This window comes from Triticum urartu, chromosome 1 (genome assembly GCF_003073215.2).
Source record: "Triticum urartu cultivar G1812 chromosome 1, Tu2.1, whole genome shotgun sequence".
Classification (NCBI taxonomy): domain Eukaryota; kingdom Viridiplantae; phylum Streptophyta; class Magnoliopsida; order Poales; family Poaceae; genus Triticum; species Triticum urartu.
This window is the reverse complement of record NC_053022.1, coordinates 11,105,211-11,127,699: the sequence shown is the minus strand read 5'-3', so window position 1 is coordinate 11,127,699 and position 22,489 is coordinate 11,105,211. Positions and strand designations below refer to the sequence as shown.

Genomic DNA, 22,489 nt, shown 5'->3' with positions numbered 1-22,489 from the left:
TGTATTTGGCTATTGGCTTCTTGTGCTCTGAAGAATGTACTGCATGTTTACTTTTAATCAGAAGATGATTTGTTTTGTACCTTTTTTCTTTCAGCGTAGTGGTGTTGGATATAATTAACCAAAGAAAAAGGAAGACCTGTAGGTACATCTTTTTACTTGTTTGATGAAGAACATAGCAATAGTTTTTGAAAAACTCAAAACAACTTCAGAGTACGACCGTTGTGTTGCAGAGTTAAAAAAGGACCACCGTGTCCCATTTCGATTTTTGATTTAACGAATTGGGAAAAATGACATTTTTGTTTGAAATGAAGAAAAAAGAACAGTAAAAACTTTTGAAGTTATAATCCATTGAGTTTTGACGGGATACAAACCTGCAGCACAATGTGACGCGGGTTGAATTTCTCATTATGTTGTTTACATGATAAGACTTTAGCCTTTATGTCTGTAACCTTTTTCAGATGGAATGAAATGAACCAGAATGACACCCAACTATGATGGAGCTGAGCTCATCAGAGAAAGTGTTGTTTAGCTGAAAGTGACATTCTGCTCCCAGGTTCAAATGCAGCCGGGTGAACAGTGAATTTTGAAAAATAATAATATGAAAAATCAAACAATTCCGAAATTCTTTAGACAAACATTATTGAGTGTTCTCCCTACTGATGATTTTTTGTAAAGAGATCACGTTCATGATGGTTTGGTAAAAATAACAAAACAAGCAGCCCAAAATTACTGCTTCAAAAACTGAGTTTTTTTTTTCAGAGTACCGATTTTGAATATTTTTTTTATCTTGAGCACATTGAATGTTATATTTTCACGAAATTTTACGGGAGTAATGTTGGAAATATGCCCTAGAGGCAATAATAAATTAGTTATTATTATATTTCCTTGTTCATGATAATCGTTTATTATCCATGCTAGAATTGTATTGATAGGAAACTCAGATACATGTGTGGATACATAGACAACACCATGTCCCTAGTAAGTCTCTAGTTGACTAGCTCGTTGATCAATAGATGGTTACGGTTTCCTGACCATGGACATTGGATGTCGTTGATAACGGGATCACATCATTGGGAGAATGATGTGATGGACAAGACCCAATTCTAAGCCTAGCACAAAGATCGTGTAGTTCGTATGCTAAAGCTTTTCTAATGTCAAGTATCATTTCCTTAGACCATGAGATTGTGCAACTCCCGGATACCGTAGGAATACTTTGGGTGTGCCAAACGTCACAAGGTAACTGGGTGGCTATAAAGGTACACTACAGGTATCTCCGAAAGTGTCTGTTGGGTTGGCACGAATCGAGACTGGGATTTGTCACTTCGTGTAAACGGAGAGGTATCTCTGGGCCCACTCGATAGGACATCATCATAATGTGCACAATGTGATCAAGGAGTTGATCACGGGATGATGTGTTACGGAACGAGTAAAAGAGACTTTCCGGTAACGAGATTGAACAAGGTATCGGGATACCGACGATCGAATCTCGGGCAAGTACAATACCGATAGACAAAGGGAATTGTATACGGGATTGATCGAATCCACGACATCGTGGTTCATCCGATGAGATCATCGTGGAACATGTGGGAACCAACATGGGTATCCAGATCCCGCTGTTAGCTATTGACCGGAGAACGTCTCGGTCATGTCTGCATGGTTCCCGAACCCGTAGGGTCTACACACTTAAGGTTCGATGACGCTAGGGTTATAAAGGAAGTTTGCATGTGGTTACCGAATGTTGTTCGGAGCCCCGGATGAGATCCCGGACGTCACGAGGAGTTCCGGAATGGTCCGGAGGTAAAGATTTATATATGGGAAGTCCTGTTTTGGTTACCGGAAAAGTTTCGGGTTTTACAGGTAGTGTACCGGGACCACCGGAGGGGTCCGGGGGTCCACCAAGTGGGGCCACCAGCCCCAGAGGGCTGCATGGGCCAAGTGTGGGAGGGGACCAGCCCCAGGTGGGCTGGTGCGCCCCCCCACCAAGGCCCAAGGCGCAAGGGAGAGGGAAGGGGGGCAAACCCTAGGGCAGATGGGCCCTGAGGCCCACCCCAGGTGCGCCTCCCCTCTCTCCCCCCTTGGCCGCCCCCCTAGATGGGATCTAGGGCTGGCCGCCACCCCTAGGGGTGGAAACCTAGGTGGGGGCGCAGCCCCTCCCCTCCCCTATATATACTTGAGTTTTTGGGCTGCCAGAGACACGAATTCTTCCCCTGTTGGTGCAGCGCTACCCCTCTCTCCTCCTCGTCTCTTGCGGTGCTTGGCGAAGCCCTGCTGGAGTACCACGCTCCTCCACCACCACCACGCCGTTGTGCTGCTACTGGATGGAGTCTTCCTCAACCTCTCCCTCTCTCCTTGCTGGATCAAGGCATGGGAGACGTCACCGGGCTGTACGTGTGTTGAACGCGGAGGTGCCGTCCGTTCGGCACTAGGATCTGCGGTGATTTGGATCACGACGAGTACGACTCCTTCACCCCCGTTCTCTTGAACGCTTCCGCATAGCGATCTACAAGGGTATGTAGATGCACTCTCCTTCCCCTCGTTGCTGGTTTCTCCATAGATAGATCTTGGTGACACGTAGGAAAATTTTGAATTTCTGCTACGTTCCCCAACAGTGGCATCATGAGCCAGGTCTTTGCGTAGATTCTGTGCACGAGTAGAACACAAAGTAGTTGTGGGCGTTGATTTTGTTCAATATGCTTACCATTACTAGTCCAATCTTGATTCGGCGGCATTGTGGGATGAAGCGGCCCGGATCGACCTTACACGTACTCTTACGTGAGACTGGTTCCACCGACTGACATGCACTAGTTGCATAAGGTGGCTAGCGAGTGTCTGTCTCTCCCACTTTAGTCGGATCGGATTCGATGAAAAGGGTCCTTATGAAGGGTAAATAGCAATTGGCATATCACGTTGTGGTCTTTGCGTAGGTAAGAAACGTTCTTGCTAGAAACCCATAGCAGCCACGTAAAACATGCAAACAACAATTAGAGGACGTCTAACTTGTTTTTGCAGGGTATGCTATGTGATATGATATGGCCAAGAAGAATGTGATGAATGATATGTGATGTATGAGATTGATCATGTTCTTGTAATAGGAATCACGACTTGCATGTCGATGAGTATGACAACCGGCAGGAGCCATAGGAGTTGTCTTTATTTATTTATGACCTGCGTGTCAACTTAAACGTCATGTAATTACTTTACTTTATTGCTAAAGCGTTAGCCATAGTAGTAGAAGTAATAGATGACGAGACAACTTCAAGAAGACACGATGATGGAGATCATGATGATGGAGATCATGGTGTCATGCCGGTGACAAGATGATCATGGAGCCCCAAGATGGAGATCAAAGGAGCTATATGATATTGGCCATATCATGTCACTATTATTTGATTGCATGTGATGTTTATCATGTTTATGCATCTTGTTTACTTAGAACGACGGTAGTAAATAAGATGATCCCTCATAATAATTTCAAGAAAGTGTTCCCCCTAACTGTGCACCGTTGCGACAGTTCGTTGTTTCGAAGCACCACGTGATGATCGGGTGTGATAGATTCCAACGTTCACATACAACGGGTGTAAGACAGATTTACACATGCAAACACTTAGGTTGACTTGACGAGCCTAGCATGTACAGACATGGCCTCGGAACACAGAAGACCGAATGGTCGAACATGAGTCGTATAGAAGATACGATCAACATGAAGATGTTCACCGATGTTGACTAGTCCGTCTCACGTGATGATCGGACACGGCCTAGTTGACTCGGATCATGTAATCACTTAGATCACTAGAGGGATGTATCTGAGTGGGAGTTCATAAGATGAACTTAATTATCCTGAACATAGTCAAAAGGTCTTCGCAAATTATGTCGTAGCTCGCGCTTTAGTTCTACCGTTTAGATATGTTCCTAGAGAAATTTTAGTTGAAAGTTGATAGTAGCAATTATGCGGACTAGGTCCGTAAACTGAGGATTGTCCTCATTGCTTCATAGAAGGCTTATGTCCTTAATGCACCGCTCAGTGTGCTGAACCTCGAACATTGTCTGTGGATGTTGCGAACATCTAACATACATATTTTGATAACTACGTGATAGTTCAGTTAAACGGTTTAGAGTTGAGGCACCGAAGACGTTTTGAAACGTCGCGAAACATATGAGATGTTTCGAGGGCTGAAATTGGGATTTCAGGCTCGTGCTCACGTCAAGAGGTATAAGACCTCCGACGATTTTCTTAGCCTGCAAACTAAGGGAGAAAAGCTCAATTGTTGAGCTTGTGCTCAGATTGTCTGAGTACAACAATCATTTGAATCGAGTGGGAGTTGATCTTCCAGATGAGATAGTGATGTTTCTCCGAAGTCATTACCACCAAGCTGCTAGAGCTTCATGATGAACTATAATATATCAGGGACATATATGATGATCCTTGAGATATTCGCGATGTTTGACACCACAAAAGTAGAAATCAAGAAGGAGCATCAATGGTTGATGGTTGGTGAAACCACTAGTTTCAAGAAGGGCAAGAGCAAAAAGGGATGCTTCATGAAACGGCAAATCAGCTGCTGCTCTAGTGAAGAAACCCAAGGTTGAACCCAAACCCGAGACTAAGTGCTTCTGTAATAAAGGGAACAGCCACTGGAGCAGAATTACCCTAGATACTTGGTAGATAAGAAGGCTGGCAAGGTCGATAGAAGTATATTGGATATACATTATGTTAATGTGTACTTTACTAGTACTCCTAGTAGCACCAGGGTATTAGATACCGGTTCGGTTGCTAAGTGTTAGTAACTCGAAATAAAAGCTACGGAATAAACGGAGACTAGCTAAAGGTGAGATGACGATATGTGTTGGAAGTATTTCCAAGGTTGATGAAATATCGTACGCTCCCTCTACCATCGAGATTGGTGTTTGCGTTGAGCATAGACATGATTGGATTATGTCTATCGCAATACGGTTATTCATTTAAGGAGAATAATGGTTACTCTGTTTATTTGAATAATACCTTCAATGGTCTTGCACCTAAAATGAATGGTTTATTGAATCTCGATCGTAGTGATACACATGTTCATGCCAAAAGATATAAGATAGTAATGATAGTACCACCTACTTGTGGCACTGCCACGTAAGTCATATCGATATAAAACGCATGAAGAAGCTCCATGTTGATGGATGTTTGGGCTCACTCGTTTTGAAAAGTTTGAGACATGCGAACCATGTCTATTGGTGTATATGCATGAAGAAAACTCCATGCAAATGGACCGTTTGGACTCGCTTGATTTTGAATCACCTGAGACATGCAAATCATACCACATGGGCAAGATGACTGAAAGCCTCGTTTTCAGTAAAATGGAACTAGAAAGCAACTTGTTGGAAGTAATACATTTTGATGTGTGCAGTCCAATGAGTGCTGAGGCATGTAGTGGATATCGTTATGTTCTTACTTCACAAATGATTTGAGTAGATGTTGAGTATATTTACTTGATGAATCACGAGTCTGAATTATTGAAAGGTTCAAGTAATTTCAAGGTGAAGTTGAAAGATCGTCGTGATAAGAGGATATAATATCTATGATATGATCATAGAGATGAATATCCGAATTACGAGTTTGGCACATAATTAAGATATTGTGGAAATTGTTTCACAACTAATACAGCCTGGAACACCATAGTGTGATGGTGTGTCCGAACATCATAACTGCACCCTATTGGATATGATGCATACCATGATTTCTCTTATCGAATTACCACGATAGTTTATGGGTTAGGCATTAGAGACAACCACATTCATTTTAAATAGGGCACCACGTAATTCCGATGAGATGACACCGTATGAACTATGGTTTAGAGAAACCTAAGCTGTCATTTCTTAAAAGTTTGGGGCTGCGACGCTTATGTGAAAAGTTTCAGGCTGATAAGCTCGAACCCAAAGCGGATAAATGCATCTTCATAGGACACACAAAATAGTTGGGTATACCTCCTGTCTCAGATCCGAAAGCAATAAGGGATTGTTTCTAGAATCGGGTCCTTTCTCGAGGAAAAGTTTCTCTCGAAAGAATTGAGTGGGAGGATGGTGGAGACTTGATGAGGTTATTGAACCGTCTCTTCAACTAGTGTGTGGCAGGGCACAGGAAGTTGTTCCTGTGGCACCTACACCAATTGAAGTGGAAGCTTATGATAGTGATCATGAAACTTCAGATCAAGTCACTACCAAACCTCGTGGGATGACAAGGATGCGTACTACTTCAGAGTGGTACGTAATCCTGTCTTGGAAGTCATGTTGCTAGACAACAATGAACCTACGAGCCATGGAGAAGCGATGGTGGGCCCGGATTCCGATAAATGGCTCGAGGCCATAAAATCCGAGAGAGGATCCATGTATGAAAACAAAGTGTAGACTTTGGCAGAACGGCTCGATGGTCGTAAGGCTATTGAGTACAGATGGATTTTAAAAGGAAGGCGGACAATGATGGTAAGTATCACCATTAAGAAAGCTCGATTTGTCGTTAAGATTTTTTTCCGATAAGTTCAAGGAGTTGACTATGATGAGACTTTCTCACTCGTAGCGATGCTAAGAGTCTGTTGGAATTATATTAGCGATTACTGCATTATTTATGAAATCTTGCAGATAGGATGTCAAAACATTGTTTCCTCGACGATTTTCTTGAGGAAAGGTTGTATGTGATACAACCGGAAGGTTTTGTCAATCCTGAAAGATGCTAATAAGTATGCAAAGCTCCAGCAATCCTTCTAAGGACTGGAGTAAGCATCTCGGAGTTGGAATGTATGCTTTGATGAGATGATCAAAGATTTTGGGTGTATACAAAGTTTATGAGAAATTGTATTTCCAAAGAAGTGAGTGGGAGCACTATAGAATTTCTGATGAGTATATGTTGTTGACATATTGTGGATCAGAAATGACGTAGAATTTCTGGAAAGCATATAGGGTCATTTGAAAGGTGTTTTTCAATGGAAAACCTGGATTAAGCTACTTGAACATTAAGCATCAAAATCTATAAGGATAGATCAAAACGCTTAATGGTACTTTCAAATGAGCACATACCTTGACATGATCTTGAAGGTGTTCAAGATGGATCAGCCAAAGAAGGAGTTCTTGCCTGAGTTGTAAGGTATGAAGTTAAGACTTAAAGCTCGACCACGGCAGAAGAAAGAGGAAGGACGAAGGTCGTCCCCTATGCTTTTGTCATAGGCTCTATAAAGTATGCCATGCTAAGTACCGCACCTGATGTGTGCCTTGCCACATGTCTGGCAAGAGGGTACAAAGGTGATCCAGGAGTGGATCACTAGATAGCGGTCAAAAATTGTCCTTGGAGTAATAAGAACATGTTTCTCGATTATGGAGGTGATAAAGAGTTCGGCGTAAAGGGTTACATCGATGCAAGCTTTAACACCTATCCGAATGACTCTGAGTAGCAAACCGGATACGTATAGTGGAGCAACCATTTGGAATAGCTCCAAGTGGAGCATGGAAGCAGCATTTATAATATGACCTAGAGATTTGCGAAGTACATACGGATCTGAATGTTGCAGACCCGTTGACTAAAACCTCTCTCACAAGCAAAACATGATCAAACCCAGAACTCATTGAGTCTTAATCACATGATGATGTGAACTAGTTTAGTGACACTAGTAAACTCTTTGGATGTTGGTCACATGGCGATGTGACCTGTGAGTGTTAATCACATGATGATGTGAACTAGATTATTGACTCTAGTGCAAGTGGGAGACTGTTGGAAATATGCCCTAGAGGCAATAATAAATTAGTTATTATTATATTTCCTTGTTCATGATAATCGTTTATTATCCATGCTAGAATTGTATTGATAGGAAACTCAGATACATGTGTGGATACATAGACAACACCATGTCCCTAGTAAGCCTCTAGTTGACTAGCTTGTTGATCAATAGATGGTTACGGTTTCCTGACCATGGACATTGGATGTCGTTGATAACGGGATCACATCATTGGGAGAATGATGTGATGGACAAGACCCAATTCTAAGCCTAGCACAAAGATCGTGTAGTTCGTATGCTAAAGCTTTTCTAATGTCAAGTATCATTTCCTTAGACCATGAGATTGTGCAACTCCCGGATACCGTAGGAATACTTTGGGTGTTCCAAACGTCACAACGTAACTGGGTGGCTATAAAGGTACACTACAGGTATCTCCGAAAGTGTCTGTTGGGTTGGCACAAATCGAGACTGGGATTTGTCACTCCGTGTAAATGGAGAGGTATCTCTGGGCCCACTCGGTAGGACATCATCATAATGTGCACAATGTGATCAAGGAGTTGATCATGGGATGATGTGTTACGGAACGAGTAAAAGAGACTTTCCGGTAACGAGATTGAACAAGGTATCGGGATACCGACGATCGAATCTCGGGCAAGTACAATACCGATAGACAAAGGGAATTGTATACGGGATTGATCGAATCCACGACATCGTCGTTCATCCGATGAGATCATCGTGGAACATGTGGGAACCAACATGGGTATCCAGATCCCGCTATTAGTTATTGACCGGAGAACGTCTCGGTCATGTCTGCATGGTTCCCGAACCTCGTAGGGTCTACACACTTAAGGTTCGATGACGCTAGGGTTATAAAGGAAGTTTGTATGTGGTTACCGAATGTTGTTCGGAGTCCCGGATGAGATCCCGGACGTCACGAGGAGTTCCGGAATGGTCCGGAGGTAAAGATTTATATATGGGAAGTCCTGTTTTGGTTACCGGAAAAGTTTCGGGTTTTACCGGTAGTGTACCAGGACCACCGGAGGGGTCCGGGGGTCCACCAAGTGGGGCCACCAGCCCCGGAGGGCTGCATGGGCCAAGTGTGGGAGGGGACCAGCCCCAGGTGGGCTGGTGCGCCCCCCCCCCACCAAGGCCCAGGCGCAAGGGAGAGGGAAGGGGGGCAAACCCTAGGGCAGATGGGCCCTGAGGCCCACCCCAGGTGCGCCTCCCCTCTCTCCCCCCTTGGCCGCCCCCCCTAGATGGGATCTAGGGCTGGCCGCCACCCCTAGGGGTGGAAACCTAGGTGGGGGCGCAGCCCCTCCCCTCCCCTATATATACTTGAGTTTTTGGGCTGCCAGAGACACGAATTCTTCCCCTGTTGGTGCAGCCCTACCCCTCTCTCCTCCTCGTCTCTTGCGGTGTTTGGCGAAGCCCTGCTGGAGTACCACGCTCTTCCACCATCACCATGCCGTTGTGCTGCTACTGGATGGAGTCTTCCTCAACCTCTCCCTCTCTCCTTGCTGGATCAAGGCATGGGAGACGTCACCGGGCTGTACGTGTGTTAAACGCGGAGGTGCCGTCCGTTCGGCACTAGGATCTCCGGTGATTTGGATCACGACGAGTACGACTCCTTCAACCCCGTTTTCTTGAATGCTTCCGCATAGCGATCTACAAGGGTATGTAGATGCACTCTCTTTCCCCTCGTTGCTGGTTTCTCCATAGATAGATCTTGGTGACACGTAGGAAAATTTTGAATTTCTGCTACGTTCCCCAACAAGTAAAACATTCATCGCCTAGAAAGTAGGAGACGGCCTAGCTATCGCCCAGGAAGTTGTTAAGCTTGAGCCGATAGGTGTGCTAGCTAAGGGTGCTTACGACCGTGGTCTGCATCACCTTCCATGACGACCTCTCGTCCGTGGCAACGAACACCTGCTTGTTGGTGGACACGTTGACGATGTCGTGTGCCATGTCGGCTAGGTAGTTGGCTCGTCGCACCATGCCTAACTTGACTCCCATATTCTGTTGTACGGACCATCAGGGTACCTGAATTCAACAATGATCATCATGTCATGAATTTTTAAGAACTATAACTGATTATGATCAAAACCGCACATCTTTTACACTTTGTTCTTCTTCTTGTTCTATCTCGTGATTGTTAATTGGTGTTGTAAATGCAATATATTTGTTCTTAATAGGGGAGGGGACGTTGGCCCCCCTACCCTTTGTGTAGAGAGAATTGGGCTAGTGCTAACAATGATCACCACCCTCGTTGGCCTAATCACCGTAGGATGCGTACCTGAGGCAAGACTCGCCGTGACCGAAGCCTCTGGTGACGGCCCAACCATCGCCCAGAAATCCATTTAGATTGATCCGGTAGGTCAGCTCGCCAAGGGTGCCTACGATGGTGGTCTGCGTCACCTTCTCTGATGGCCTCTCATACAGACACCGGCTTGTCGGTGGACACGTTGACGGTGCGGCGCGCCTCATTGACTAGGTAGTTGATTATCTTTGATCTGGTTTCCGTTGTAGCTAGTCTCTAACTTTTCCCCAAGGGTGACCCTAGGTATCGAAACCATGGGAAGTTCTACTGATAGACATGGATTCAGGCAAGCTATTGTTGTCATTAGAAGTTCCAATTTCCTGGACCAAAAATCGTAGTTTGATTAGAGACTGAAAATCTTCGTTAGTTGATGCACGCGTCTACTCATACATCTCGTAGATACTTTTTGTACAAGAAATAACACCTTCAAAGTGATAGCAAGAGAATACAACAATACAACCCATGCACCACATAGTATGTTGTTAACATGGGAGTAAACAAACCCCACATGACTATTTCTAGTCGGCTGCGCCTAGAAGACATAGAATCCAACACTTTCGCGAGTCGCAGCGAATGATACAAGAAAGTATGCAAAACATTAGATAGTTCTTTTTTTGTTAAAAACAATAAATAATGTATGATAGTGCTATATCCGCACCGTTCAAAAAAAAATAGTGCTATATCCGCCATATCCATCAACCATCCTACACCATCCACGCCAACTAGAATTTGAGCCCGTAATGCTTGGTTGGTGTGACACCCACCCAGTGGCGGACCTAGCGTGTGTGCATGGTGTGCCGTGGCACACCCAGAGTTTGTGAGAATTTTTTTATACCATATAATATTTTAGCCCAATTTAACTAAGCTAGCCAGCCAGACCTAACTGCCATCACGTGAGAGACCCGGACAGAGCGAGCGAGAGAGAGAGAGAGATAGGCAGAGCGGCGCGACCTAATGGCCTAATCCCTTCTCGCTCGTCCGCTGCCCAACCAGGACGTGCCGCCGCTCGGCGCTCACCGCCTCACCCACCCGGCAGCTGCTGCTCCCCTTCGAAGTCGAAGCAGCGCCGGCCACCGGAGCTCCTTCCCTTTGGCGAGAACAGCTAGCAAGCAGCAAGCGCCGCGACCCGCGAGCCGCCAACCCGGACCAGAGGGCCGCCGCCGCCCCGGAGGAGCTCTTCCCACCCGCGCCTCCCGTCCCGACGGCCGAAGTCTAGTGATGCATCTCATAAAGAACAACTTGCTCTCTTCATATGATTTGTTGACAAATCGGGAAGAGGATGTGAGAGGTTCCTTGGAGTTGTTCATGTTGCCAATACAACTTCACTGTCACTTAAGGATGCAATTCAAACTTTGCTTAAAGATCATCATTTGACTCCTAGTCAAATACGTGGGCAAGGATATGATGGGGCTAGCAACATGAAAGGGGAGATTAAAGGGTTGAAAACATTGATCATGAAAGAGTCACCCTCTGCCTATTACATCCATTGTTTTGCACATCAACTTCAGTTGGTTCTTATAGCTGTGGCAAAGGACAATGAACCATGTTTGTGGTTCTTTGATCATGTTTCTTATTTGCTCAATATTGTTGGAGTTTGTTGTAAGCGCCATGACATGCTTCGAGATGTTAGAGCTCAAAAGGTGTTGGAAGCACTTGAAATGGGTGAGATTGAAAGTGGAAGTGGGCTAAATCAAGAGATGTGACTAGCTAGACCCGGCGCCACTCGTTGGGGTTCTCATTTAAAAACCATTATGCACATTGTTAGCATGTATTCCACAATCCTTGAAGTACTTGATGCTATTGGAAAAGATCCTTCACAAAAAAAGTGAGTGGACAAGAATACGTGGAGTTGCTCAAGCCTTTGAATCATTTGACTTTGTTTTCAATCTTCACTTGATGCTTGTTATTCTTGGCTACACAAATGAGTTGTCCAAATCTTTGCAAAAGAGAGATTAAGATATTGTCAATGCAATGACACTTGTTAGTTTGGCAAAGAGTAGAATGCAACACATGAGGTCTCATGGTTGGGAAGATTTTCTTGCAAAGCTAACCTTATTTTGCAACAAACATGACATTCAAGTTCCTTTGTGGGAGGATATTTATGAGCCAAATCGAAGATCACGTCGGTATTATGAAGTACAAACAAATGATGATCGTTATAGAAGAGAAGCATATCTTGGTGTCATTGATCAAACAATTCAAGAGCTTGACAATCGGTTTGATGAGGTTAATACCGAGTTGCTTATTTGCATGTCGGCTTTGAGGGGGTGTTTGTTTCCAGGGACTTTTTTGTGTAGGGACTAGAAAAAGTCCCTCTTAGAGACTTTTTTACCAAACGGGAGGGACTTTTTAGGGACTAAACTAGGCATTTGGGACTAAATGAAGAAGACTCTCAAGGAGAGTCTTTTTTGGGACTTTTTGGGACTTTTCCAACAATGCCCCTCCATGCATTCAATGGCCCGCCACCCCATGGTGTTGTTTGATTGTTATTTTTCTACTCCCTCCGGTCCTTTTTAGTTTGCATATAAGATTTGACTGAAGTCAAGCCTCGTAAAATTTGACCAACTTTATAGAAAAAAGTACCAACATTCATAATCTGAAATCAATACCAATAGATGTGTCATGACTTAAAGTTTCATATTGTATAACTTTAACATGGCAGATGTTGATATTTTTTATATAAATACGGTCAAACTTTGTGAAGTTTGACTTTAGAGAATTATAATATGCATAGTAAAAAGGACCGGAGGGAGTATATACTAGGGGCAACATGGTCATTTAATAACCTCTAGGAAGGGACTAGGGACTTTTTAGTCTCTGAAAACAAATATGGAGGGACTTTTTAGGGACTAGAGACTTTTTAGTTGGGACTAGAAAAAGTCCTAAGACTTATGAACCAAACAGGGCCTGAATCCCCTCAATTCATTTGCTTCTTATGATGCACTCAAGGTAATGAGACTTGCTGAATTCTATCCCATGGACATTTCAAGCACAGATTTGATAAGGCTAGAATTTCAACTTACTAATTTTATTGATGATATGAGACAAGATGATAGGTTTAGAAATGCAAGTAATATTGGTGAGCTCTCTATTATGCTTGTTGCAACAAAGAAGCATGTTCTTTATGATTTGGTCTACTTACTCATCAAATTGATATTGATTTTACCGGTGGCAACGGTGAGTGTTGAAAGAGTGTTTTTAGCAATGAATCTAGTGAAAAATAAGTTGAGGACTACTATGAGTGATGATCGCTTGAATGATTGCTTGGTGACATTTATTGAACGGGATGTGTTCATGGAAGTAAGCGAAGATGACATAGTTGATGCTTTCGTGGCAATGCAAAAACGTAGAGTTACCTAGTGATGTAATTTTCTACTTGTTCTTCTTTCATGTAAGACTACTCGTATTGTAATTGAGCACATTTGAGATATATTTTGTGAACTAAATTGTTGTGAGATTTGCATTAAGCTACTCATGTTATTATTTTGACATATTTTGTCTGACACATGGATTAGGTGGGGATTTTTTTTAGAGTGTGCACACCCTTCATTTTTTTCCTGGGTACGCCACTGCACCCACCCTTCTCCAATGTTGTGGTTGATTGCAAAGAGCTCCTTGATGGAAACTAGTTGTCTCTTCAGGACCCCAATGGCGAGCAGGGGAAGACTTGTATGAGATCTAGCTTTAGGTGAGATCAATTTATTATTTGAAGACTCAAAACATGCTCAAAAATTCTGAATGTAGACAGACATCCATATTTGATGTACAACCTCAAAAAATTTCAGCTCGTAATTTGAAGTACACTTAGAGAATCAAAAAAGACAAAATAGGGTATGAATAGTGCCAAATACTATTCACCCCAAGATGGCACTATTCATAGTCAAATTTGTCTTTTTTGAATCTCTTACTATAGACCGAGTTTGAAGCTGATTTTTTTTTGAGTTGTAAACATACCTTGGAGGTATGTTGTAAAAAAAAATCAGAATTTTTTGAATTGTGTGAATATAAATTTCTGGTGTTGATTCTACGATCTCACTTAAAGGTCAGATCCTATACAAGTCTCCCCCATGGCGAGCATCTTCAGAGTTGGTAAGAATCTTGATCGACAAGGTGAGATACGAGTACGAAGCCGACTACCGATCACATGAATTTGAGTATGGCCTTGTTTTCTTCAACGGTTGCCAATCAACTTGAAGGTCACTGGCGAAACCCGTCATTCGTAAGCCAAATTCGTAACCGGTCTCGCTTTCATTGAACTTGATGCTTGTGGACTCATGAAGAAGCATTTGCAATTTCAACCTATGACGAACAATAATACTCATGCAATTGGTACTCTTTTATTACATACTGAAGGAAGTTTTAGTGCATTATTTTGTAATGCTTAGTTAAGTCAACAACTGTCTTCATTGCTATTCGCTAAAAGTGTTAGGAACGGGTAGAGCCGCAACGGCGGAAGTACCTTTCTACACCCAGGAGCAAATGCTCCTGGTATGAATAGTAAAATTAAAAATAGAAAAAATGTTTAAAAAATTCTGAATTTTTTTTGTGACATACTTTCACAAATGTTTGTTGTGCACGCAAAATTTCATTGCGAAATCACATTGGTGGAAGGCGTGCCAAAAAAACAAAATCAAAGCTCTAAAATGCTTTTGTAAGTAACATTTTCAGAGCATCGATTTTGTTTTTTTACCACACCTTTCACCAATGTGATATTGCGATGAAATTTTGCAGGCACAACAAACATTTGTGAAAGTATGGCACAAAAAAGTTCAGAATTTTTTGAATTATTTTTGAACTTATTTGATTTTACTGTTCACACCAGGAGCATTTGCTCCTGGGTGTAGAAACTCCACGTCCCCGCAACGGCACATTTTCTATGTACATCAAGTTCCTACCCTATTCGACTCCTAAGCACGCCAGTCCGCTCAATGTTACATGGCCCAACAAGCAAAAATGCATACTACTTTGGACTTTGCATAGTTATATTCGGATAAATTTGGCTCCGCCCCATCCCTACTTTATGTGTGTAACTATTTTATTTATTTTTTTCGCGAATATGCAAAGCCTGCGTATCTTTCATTGGTAGATAGGAGAGAATACAAGATAGGGCATTACACTATGGGGCGTACACGAGAGAACAGCGCTAAGCGCAATGCCAGAGCAGCAGGAGCTGGGGCTGCTCGACCCAAAGCAAAAAAGAATTAGCCTATGCCTACAATGTTGTGCAAACCGTTGGCTCCGGCGGAAGCCCATAGCGATGCCTAATGCCTCATGGCGAATCGTCTCGAAAAGGCTGGTCGTGGAGGGACGGAGACCGTCGAAGACGCAGCCGGTAACTATTTTATTTATTTATTTTCTCAATAGAATGTGATACAAAAAATAAATAAGAAGCCATGCTTAGCAAACCTAAAATACTTCCTCCGTTTCTAAATATAAGACCTTTTAGAGGTTTCGATATGGACTATATACGGAGGAAAATGAATGAATCTACACTCTAAAATATGTCATTATACATCTTTAAAATGTATTATATTTAAAACCGGAGGGAGTATCTACAATTAAGTCATAAATGACTAGTTATCTCGACTAAGGATATACATAGGAAAATCTGAGGGCCAGAATATACATATTACCTCTCAGCGTATTGTATGTAATTATATATCAATCTAAAGAACATTTTCCACAACACACGGTCTCACTCCAATTTTAGACCCCCCAAAAAAACTTCACTCTCTTTATTTTGACGATTGAAGTTCTTACGTTAGTTGTCAAAAGCGTGACAACTAGGCTCGGGCTTAACATTTCCACCTAGAAGCCCGGCCCCAAAACCCCCAAAAGCTCAAAATGATTAAAAAAATATTTTAACTAGCAAATATGTAGAATATGTTATTCTTATAACCCTAAAATAATTATTCTAATTGATATTTTTTTTGAGACACTCTCGCTAAGCTTTATTTATACTTGCAGAACGTTTACATGTATGAAATGGAGTTTCTTCGGTTGGCCTAACCAGACATGACGGCCTGAAGCATGCTTAGCAAGACCGTGAGCCTCGGAATTCGAGCTCTTTTTTTTGAGAAGATGGAATTGGCGAAATCACTAATTAAGGAGTACTCGTTGCAAAGAACACTTCGCTTTCTCAGGTCGTGACAAGTGGCGCACATGCAGCGCGCCACTTGTCGCAACCTGGGAGTTTTCCCTTTTTTCATAGATCCGTTTATTCAAAATGTTTTATCTCTTAAACCGTGCGTCCAAATCTTGAATCGTTTTCACCATTAGATTTCTTGCGTCGAGATTTTCAAAACTAGATCCAATGTCGATAGGTTTTGACAAACTTTTTTTTACGAAAAAAACGGACGAAAAAAACTGGGCAAAAAAACCGAACCGGGAGCACGGTTTTTTTCCCTTTCCGAAAGAGGCACGCCCGTGCCTCTCGCAAAATCACAACCGTGCCTCTCGTGGAAGCAAAACCGTGACTCTCATATAAGGAAAAAAAAACAGAAAATATGTTTTTTTTCCGTTTCCAAGAGGCACGGCCGTGACTCTCGCGAAAGCAAAACCGTGACTCGCGAAAAAAAAACAGAAAACACATATTTTTTTCTCTTTCAGAGAGGCACGGCCGTGACTTTCGCGTAAGCACAACCGTGCCTCTCGCAAAAGCAAAACCGTGACTCTCACGAACGAAAAAAAAACAAAAAACGCGTTTTGTTTTTCCCTTTCCGAGAGGCACAACCGTGACTCTCGCGAAAGCAAAACCGTGACTCTCGCGAAAGAAAAAAAAACAAAAAACGTGTTTTTTTTTCATTTCCGAGAGGCACGCCTGTGACTCTCGCTAAAGCACAACCGTGCCTCTCGCAGAAGAAAAACCGTGACTTTCACGAAAGGAAAAAAAAGAAAACGCATTTTTTTGCGGAAAAAAAATTTTCAAAAATTTTTTTTGGTCGAAAAGCTAAGAAAGACCGAGGGAAAACCAAAACGTCAAAAAAAACCGTTTAAAAAGCCAAAAACACGTGCGGAAAAATAAAAAAACAAAATCCGAAGGAAGCGTCCAAAGCGTGATACGTGGCGAATGGCTGAGAGCGTCCAAGTAACGCTGATCGTTGCGAGGCTCCCAAAAAAGCGCTCGTTAACTAGTTGCTCCCCGGAATTGGAGCCCCTAAACTTGTGAACTTGCCCATGTGTTTTGGGCCAGCTGGGCCGGGCTTGGGATTTCAACTTCGTGCTTTGCCAAGGCCCAAAAGCCGGCCCGATTAGGTATATGATCTGGTCTAGTCCTAAAAAAAAAGGGTCTAGTTCCTTGTGGCAAGGGGTTGACGTGTTTGACCGTTTGGATCAGGAAAAATAAACAATACTATATTCTCCTTTTTCTTTAAAAAAAGAAATCCCCCCTCTTGTCTTCTCTTGGGGCCTTCGATATTCTTGCGCGGCGCAATCCCAACCAACTTCAGAGAGAGAGAGGGAGGTTTTCCATGGCGGCGGCGGCGGAGGACGGCGGCGTGGCCCGGCAGGCGGAGCTCCGGCGCGCCGAGGGCAACGCGTGCTTCCGCAAGGCCCGCCTCGGCGCCGCCATCGACTGCTACACCGAGGCGAGCGCGCACCCCCCAAAACCTCCTCCTTCCTCCCCCAATCCGGCAATCCCCTTCTTCCCGGCCGACGATTCGATCCGTGGAATCCCCTCCCGGTCGAGCGATTATCGAATGCAAGGACGGATTGATTGATTGGTTGGTTTCCAGGCGATTGCGCTGTGCCCCGGCGTCGCGGTCTACTGGGTGAACCGGGGCCTCTGCCACTTCCGCCGCAAGGACTGGGCCAGGGTCGAGGAGGACAGCCGGATGGCGCTCGCGCTCGACGACGCCTCCGTCAAGGTGACTCACACAGATAGATTATTATCCCCCTTTCTTCAGTTCATGCCCGAGGAAGAAGGGCGTATCGGTTTGTACAATGTGCAGGTTTCAGAGCTTCATCTCTTCTTGCTTCTGTGATTGATGATGCAGGGACACTATCTGCTAGGGTGCGCTCTGCTCGAGAAGGAGGACTGCGCTCTCCCCGTCAAGGAGTTCGAGAAGGTCCACGGTTTCTGAAGCCTCTCTGTACATTCTGAACCAGGCTCTGTATTATGCTAAGATCATCACGTTTGTGCCATTATTACAGTATAGTAAGACTTGGGTAGATTGTAGGCACCAGTCTGACTGACGATTAACTTGAAGATGGTCTAGAATATCTGTCAGGAGTTGGCGTGAGTTGTAGTCTAACACATTTATTGGATTTTATTGTCTGCGTGTTCCTGAGCATTGCGGAATTTTAACTGAACCCCTTGCCCTCTTCCACATTTGTAAATATCATCAGATGAAATGGTTTCACTCTTACCGCTTGGTGGCTCTACATAGCTTGTCATCAGCTTGTTGTCTTCTTGAGAAAGATGGAAAAATCAATGTGTAACGACTAGTACTGATTTTCTTGGTGCCTTTCACCAAGCTCTTCTGATTACCTACGGGTTGAGATGACAATTCTAGCTAAAGTTAATTAGCGAACTCAGCTGATTGCCTGACTTTTGATGGTTATTTTGACTTGACATACTGATGGGGAACAGGCTTTGGATCTCTTGAAGTCTTCAAATTCAAGGGACAAAATGGCGGAGGACATTTGGCAGGTTCTTGCCAAGGCCAAGTACCAACACTGGGAAAAGCACTCCACTCAGCGAGTTTGGAAGATGCAAAGTTTAAGGTACAATGTACATTGAAATTACCTTGAGATAATTGGGATCATTCTGCTGCAGATCAAAGCCAAGTCTGTATATTTAATGTTGAGGGTCAATTCAGCAAAACTTTAGCATTTCCCCTGATGCCTTACATTCAAGAAAGATACTGATTTTTTTTTAACTCTGCTGTAACATGAACATCGTAGGGAAGCTTGCGAAAATGCTCTGCAGGAGCATCACTTTCTTAGCGGTACTCTTTCAGAAGACTCTGAGGGGACAACCAATGAGTATCCAGAGCAATGCAAATTGTTATCCGAAGTCTTCACAAACGCTATACTTGCTGATACGCCAGGAGATGTAAAAGCACTGATTATTTTTATGATATCTTGTATTGTAACCAAATTTCTTCTGTTCAGTGTTATTTTTTCTCCTCTGTGTTCTTAAGTTGTTCCCACTCTGAATACCTAGGTGCCCGACTACCTTTGCTGTCAAATAACTTTTGAGATTTTTAGAGATCCAGTTATCACACCCAGTGGTGTAACATATGAGAGGGCCATACTGCTTGAGCATCTCCACAAGGTGCGCATTCTTCCTAATCTGGCATCTGTTTATAGAGAACCCTTGATTTAATTTAATTTATTTTTTCTACTGGTGTCTGCTAATATCATCCCCTGAAATTCCTTAATACAGACTATTCCACTTACATATTTATTGCCTGATTCTACAATAATCATAGATTTAGATGACTCTTGTATAAGTACTGGATAGTTGAAATAACTGTTATTAATTAAAGGAAAAAACACAGAAGCTTGAACAAATGAACAGTAGCTGGTGTAGCTGAGTTGAACTGGTACATTATTTGATTGGCATAGGTATGACACCAAGTATGTTTTGACGATGTGCTAAGGTTCAAATTTATTTATTCTTCGCTTTACATATAACTTAGTATATGTGGTACATACGGTTTGATGTTGTAAATCTCACAATAACCTTTCCTTAGGTGGGTAATTTCGACCCGGTGACACGGGAGCCCTTGAAGGAGCATCAGTTGGTTCCGAATCTCGCCATCAAGGAAGCAGTGCAAGCCTACCTCAAGGAGCACAGCTGGGCCTACAAGTCGAACTGAAGCTGTCCTGTTACCGCTTAAGTGCTAACAAGATGTGTTGATAGTATCTGAGTTGCAAAGGGGGATCCATTCTTCACTTTTGTGTTGAGCTGATTGATTCTTGAGTAAATCCTAATGAACACTTGGCAATTGTACATAACCAGCCAACACAGTGGAAGCTAAAGCAGCTTGCTTGACCTGTGATTCTCTGTAGCAGTTCGCCTATAGGATAGTCATTTTCAGTGCTAGGTCTCTAAGATTAGGTGGAACTTGGCTGTACACTTGATAGTGGTTTGTGTGATCATGTAGATTGATCATTTGTTTGGTCCAGTAATAATACATTTTTTGCACTTCTTCTTTTGTTGCCATTTCTGCATTGCGAATTCGACGTTTCATGGTCTGTTTGGAAGACAGGAATTGTAGAGAAGGATTCCTATGTTTGAAGCGAGGCCCCATGCTATGTCGAAACCTGTGAGCAACTTTGTTATATCTCTAGATTGATTAAATGTTTTTCAAATTAAAAATCAGGAGTAACCTTACCATATAATAGTTTTATGCAAAATCCTTGTGAGATTTCTAGATGACATGTCTTTTAGATGTTTGTAAGTTTCTCTGGGGACAGACGAGTATTGCACCCATGTTAAAAAAAATGAGTATAACTGTTTTTTCCATTTGGAGTTTCTTCTTATATGAAAAAAAAACATGAACATCAACAACATGAGCATACCTCTGTTCTTTTGGCCAAGAGAACCAAACATTTTTTCAGAAAATCGGTAGTTTTTCCTATGAACCTTTTATACAGAAATTTTGGGAAGTCAGTAATGGTCGCATTGCCAGAGTTCTGTTCTTTTGGCCAAGACAACTGAACAGATGTTTGAGCCTGAGCTGTCTCTTTGCTCTTTTGCCAGAGGACAATCCGGACCTTGCTATACATTTCTTGTCGTTAATGGTGAAGTTTTAATTTTTTTTGAACAGAGGAGCTTTCGCCCCCGATTTCATTTCACTGAAACGAAACCGATAAAGCAACCGTCAGCCCACAAGAATGCATGCACCAATCCAGAACAACAAAGAAATAGGTCACACAGGCAAAGCGCCCATAGCACGACACTCACCGACTCAAAACAAGATAACCAGACTCCCAGGACAATTCACAGATAACAGGTAGTCGAACCATGACCCCCTCGTCCATATAAACGGTAATCAACCAGATAAAGGCAACGACAATGTATCGAACATATCCACGATGATCTTTTATCAGGCGACGGGCTTTCTAAAATTCATGGTGTACATTTTTAAGTATACAATGAACAGTATCCATGATGATCATTTGTTTATTTCACAGTGAACATTTTATAAACACATGATTATCATTTAAAAAAATCACTTGTCTAAAAATCGCCGTCCATCTTTTAGGCAAAAATGTACAAATTTTGTAAAAGATCAGGTAAATATCTTTTACATTTTGTTAGCAAAATATTTGTTGCCTCACAGACAAACTAATGCGAACTGTAGAGACGGGAGAAACAAATGATAGAAACCCACATGAACGCTGAACTAGAAAGTTCAAAGTTGTGAGCAACCTTGTTATATTTTTAGATGGATCAAGTGTTCTTCAAATTTTAATCAGGAGCAACCTTGCCTCCTTGCAAAAATTACACGTATGCAAAATCCTTGTGAGATTTCTAGATGACATGTCTTTCGGGTAAATTTCGATGGGAGTTGACGAGTATTGTGACCATGTTAAAAGAATGAGTATAACAACAACAACAACAACAACAAAGCCTTTGGTCCCAAACAAGTTGGGGTAGGCTAGAGGTGAAACCCATAAGATCTCGCAACCAACTCATGCCTCTGACACATGGATAGCAAGCTTTCACGCACCTCTGTCCATAGCTAGCTCTTTGGTGATACTCCAATCCTTCAGGTCTCTCTTAACGTACTCCTCCCATGTCAAATTCGGTCTACCCCGCCCTCTCTTGACATTCTCCGCACGCTTTAGGCGTCCACTATGCACCGGAGCTTCTGGAGGCCTGCGCTGAATATGCCCAAACCATCTCAGATGATGTTGGACAAGCTTCTCTTCAATTGGTGCTACCCCAACTCTATCTCGTATATCATCATTCCGGACTCGATCCTTCCTCGTGTGGCCACACATCCATCTCAACATACGCATCTCCGCCACACCTAACTGTTGAACATGTCGCCTTTTAGTCGGCCAACACTCAGCGCAATACAACATTGCGGGTCGAACCGCCGTCCTGTAGAACTTGCCTTTTAGCTTTTGTGGCACTCTCTTGTCACAGAGAATGCCAGAAGCTTGGCGCCACTTCATCCATCCGGGTTTGATTCGATGGTTCACATCTCCATCAATACCCCCATCCTCCTGCAGCATTGACCCCAAATACCGAAAGGTGTCCTTCTGAGGTACCACCTGGCCATCAAGGCTAACCTCCTCCTCACACCTAGTAGTACTGAAACCGCACATCATGTACTCGGTTTTAGTTCTACTAAGCCTAAACCCTTTCGATTCCAAGGTTTGACTCCATAACTCTAACTTCCTATTTACCCCCATCCGACTATCGTCAACTAGCACCACATCATCCGCAAAGAGCATACACCAT

At 43.0% G+C, this 22,489-nt stretch overlaps 1 protein-coding gene across 1 annotated transcript; it reads left to right on the top strand.

Annotated features, from left to right (window-relative positions):
- Window positions 1–17,460: 17,460 nt before the first annotated feature.
- On the top strand, window positions 17,461–20,223 carry LOC125542311 (E3 ubiquitin-protein ligase CHIP-like). Its single transcript, XM_048705294.1, has 7 exons — window positions 17,461–17,651; window positions 17,799–17,930; window positions 18,060–18,131; window positions 18,656–18,789; window positions 18,970–19,120; window positions 19,232–19,342; window positions 19,764–20,223. The coding sequence occupies exons 1-7, from the start codon at window positions 17,535–17,537 to the stop codon at window positions 19,887–19,889; spliced, it is 843 nt and encodes a 280-aa protein (XP_048561251.1). The 5' UTR covers window positions 17,461–17,534; the 3' UTR covers window positions 19,890–20,223.
- The last annotated feature ends 2,266 nt before the right edge of the window (window positions 20,224–22,489 follow it).

Excerpts from the sequence above, each read along its gene's own strand:
- LOC125542311 (XM_048705294.1), top strand. The coding sequence starts at position 17,535 with ATGGCGGCGGCGGCGGAGGACGGCGGCGTGGCCCGGCAGGCGGAGCTC. Across the intron at positions 17,931-18,059 it reads TCGACGACGCCTCCGTCAAG|GGACACTATCTGCTAGGGTG; the intron begins GTGACTCACACA and ends TTGATGATGCAG. Across the intron at positions 19,343-19,763 it reads TGCTTGAGCATCTCCACAAG|GTGGGTAATTTCGACCCGGT; the intron begins GTGCGCATTCTT and ends ACCTTTCCTTAG.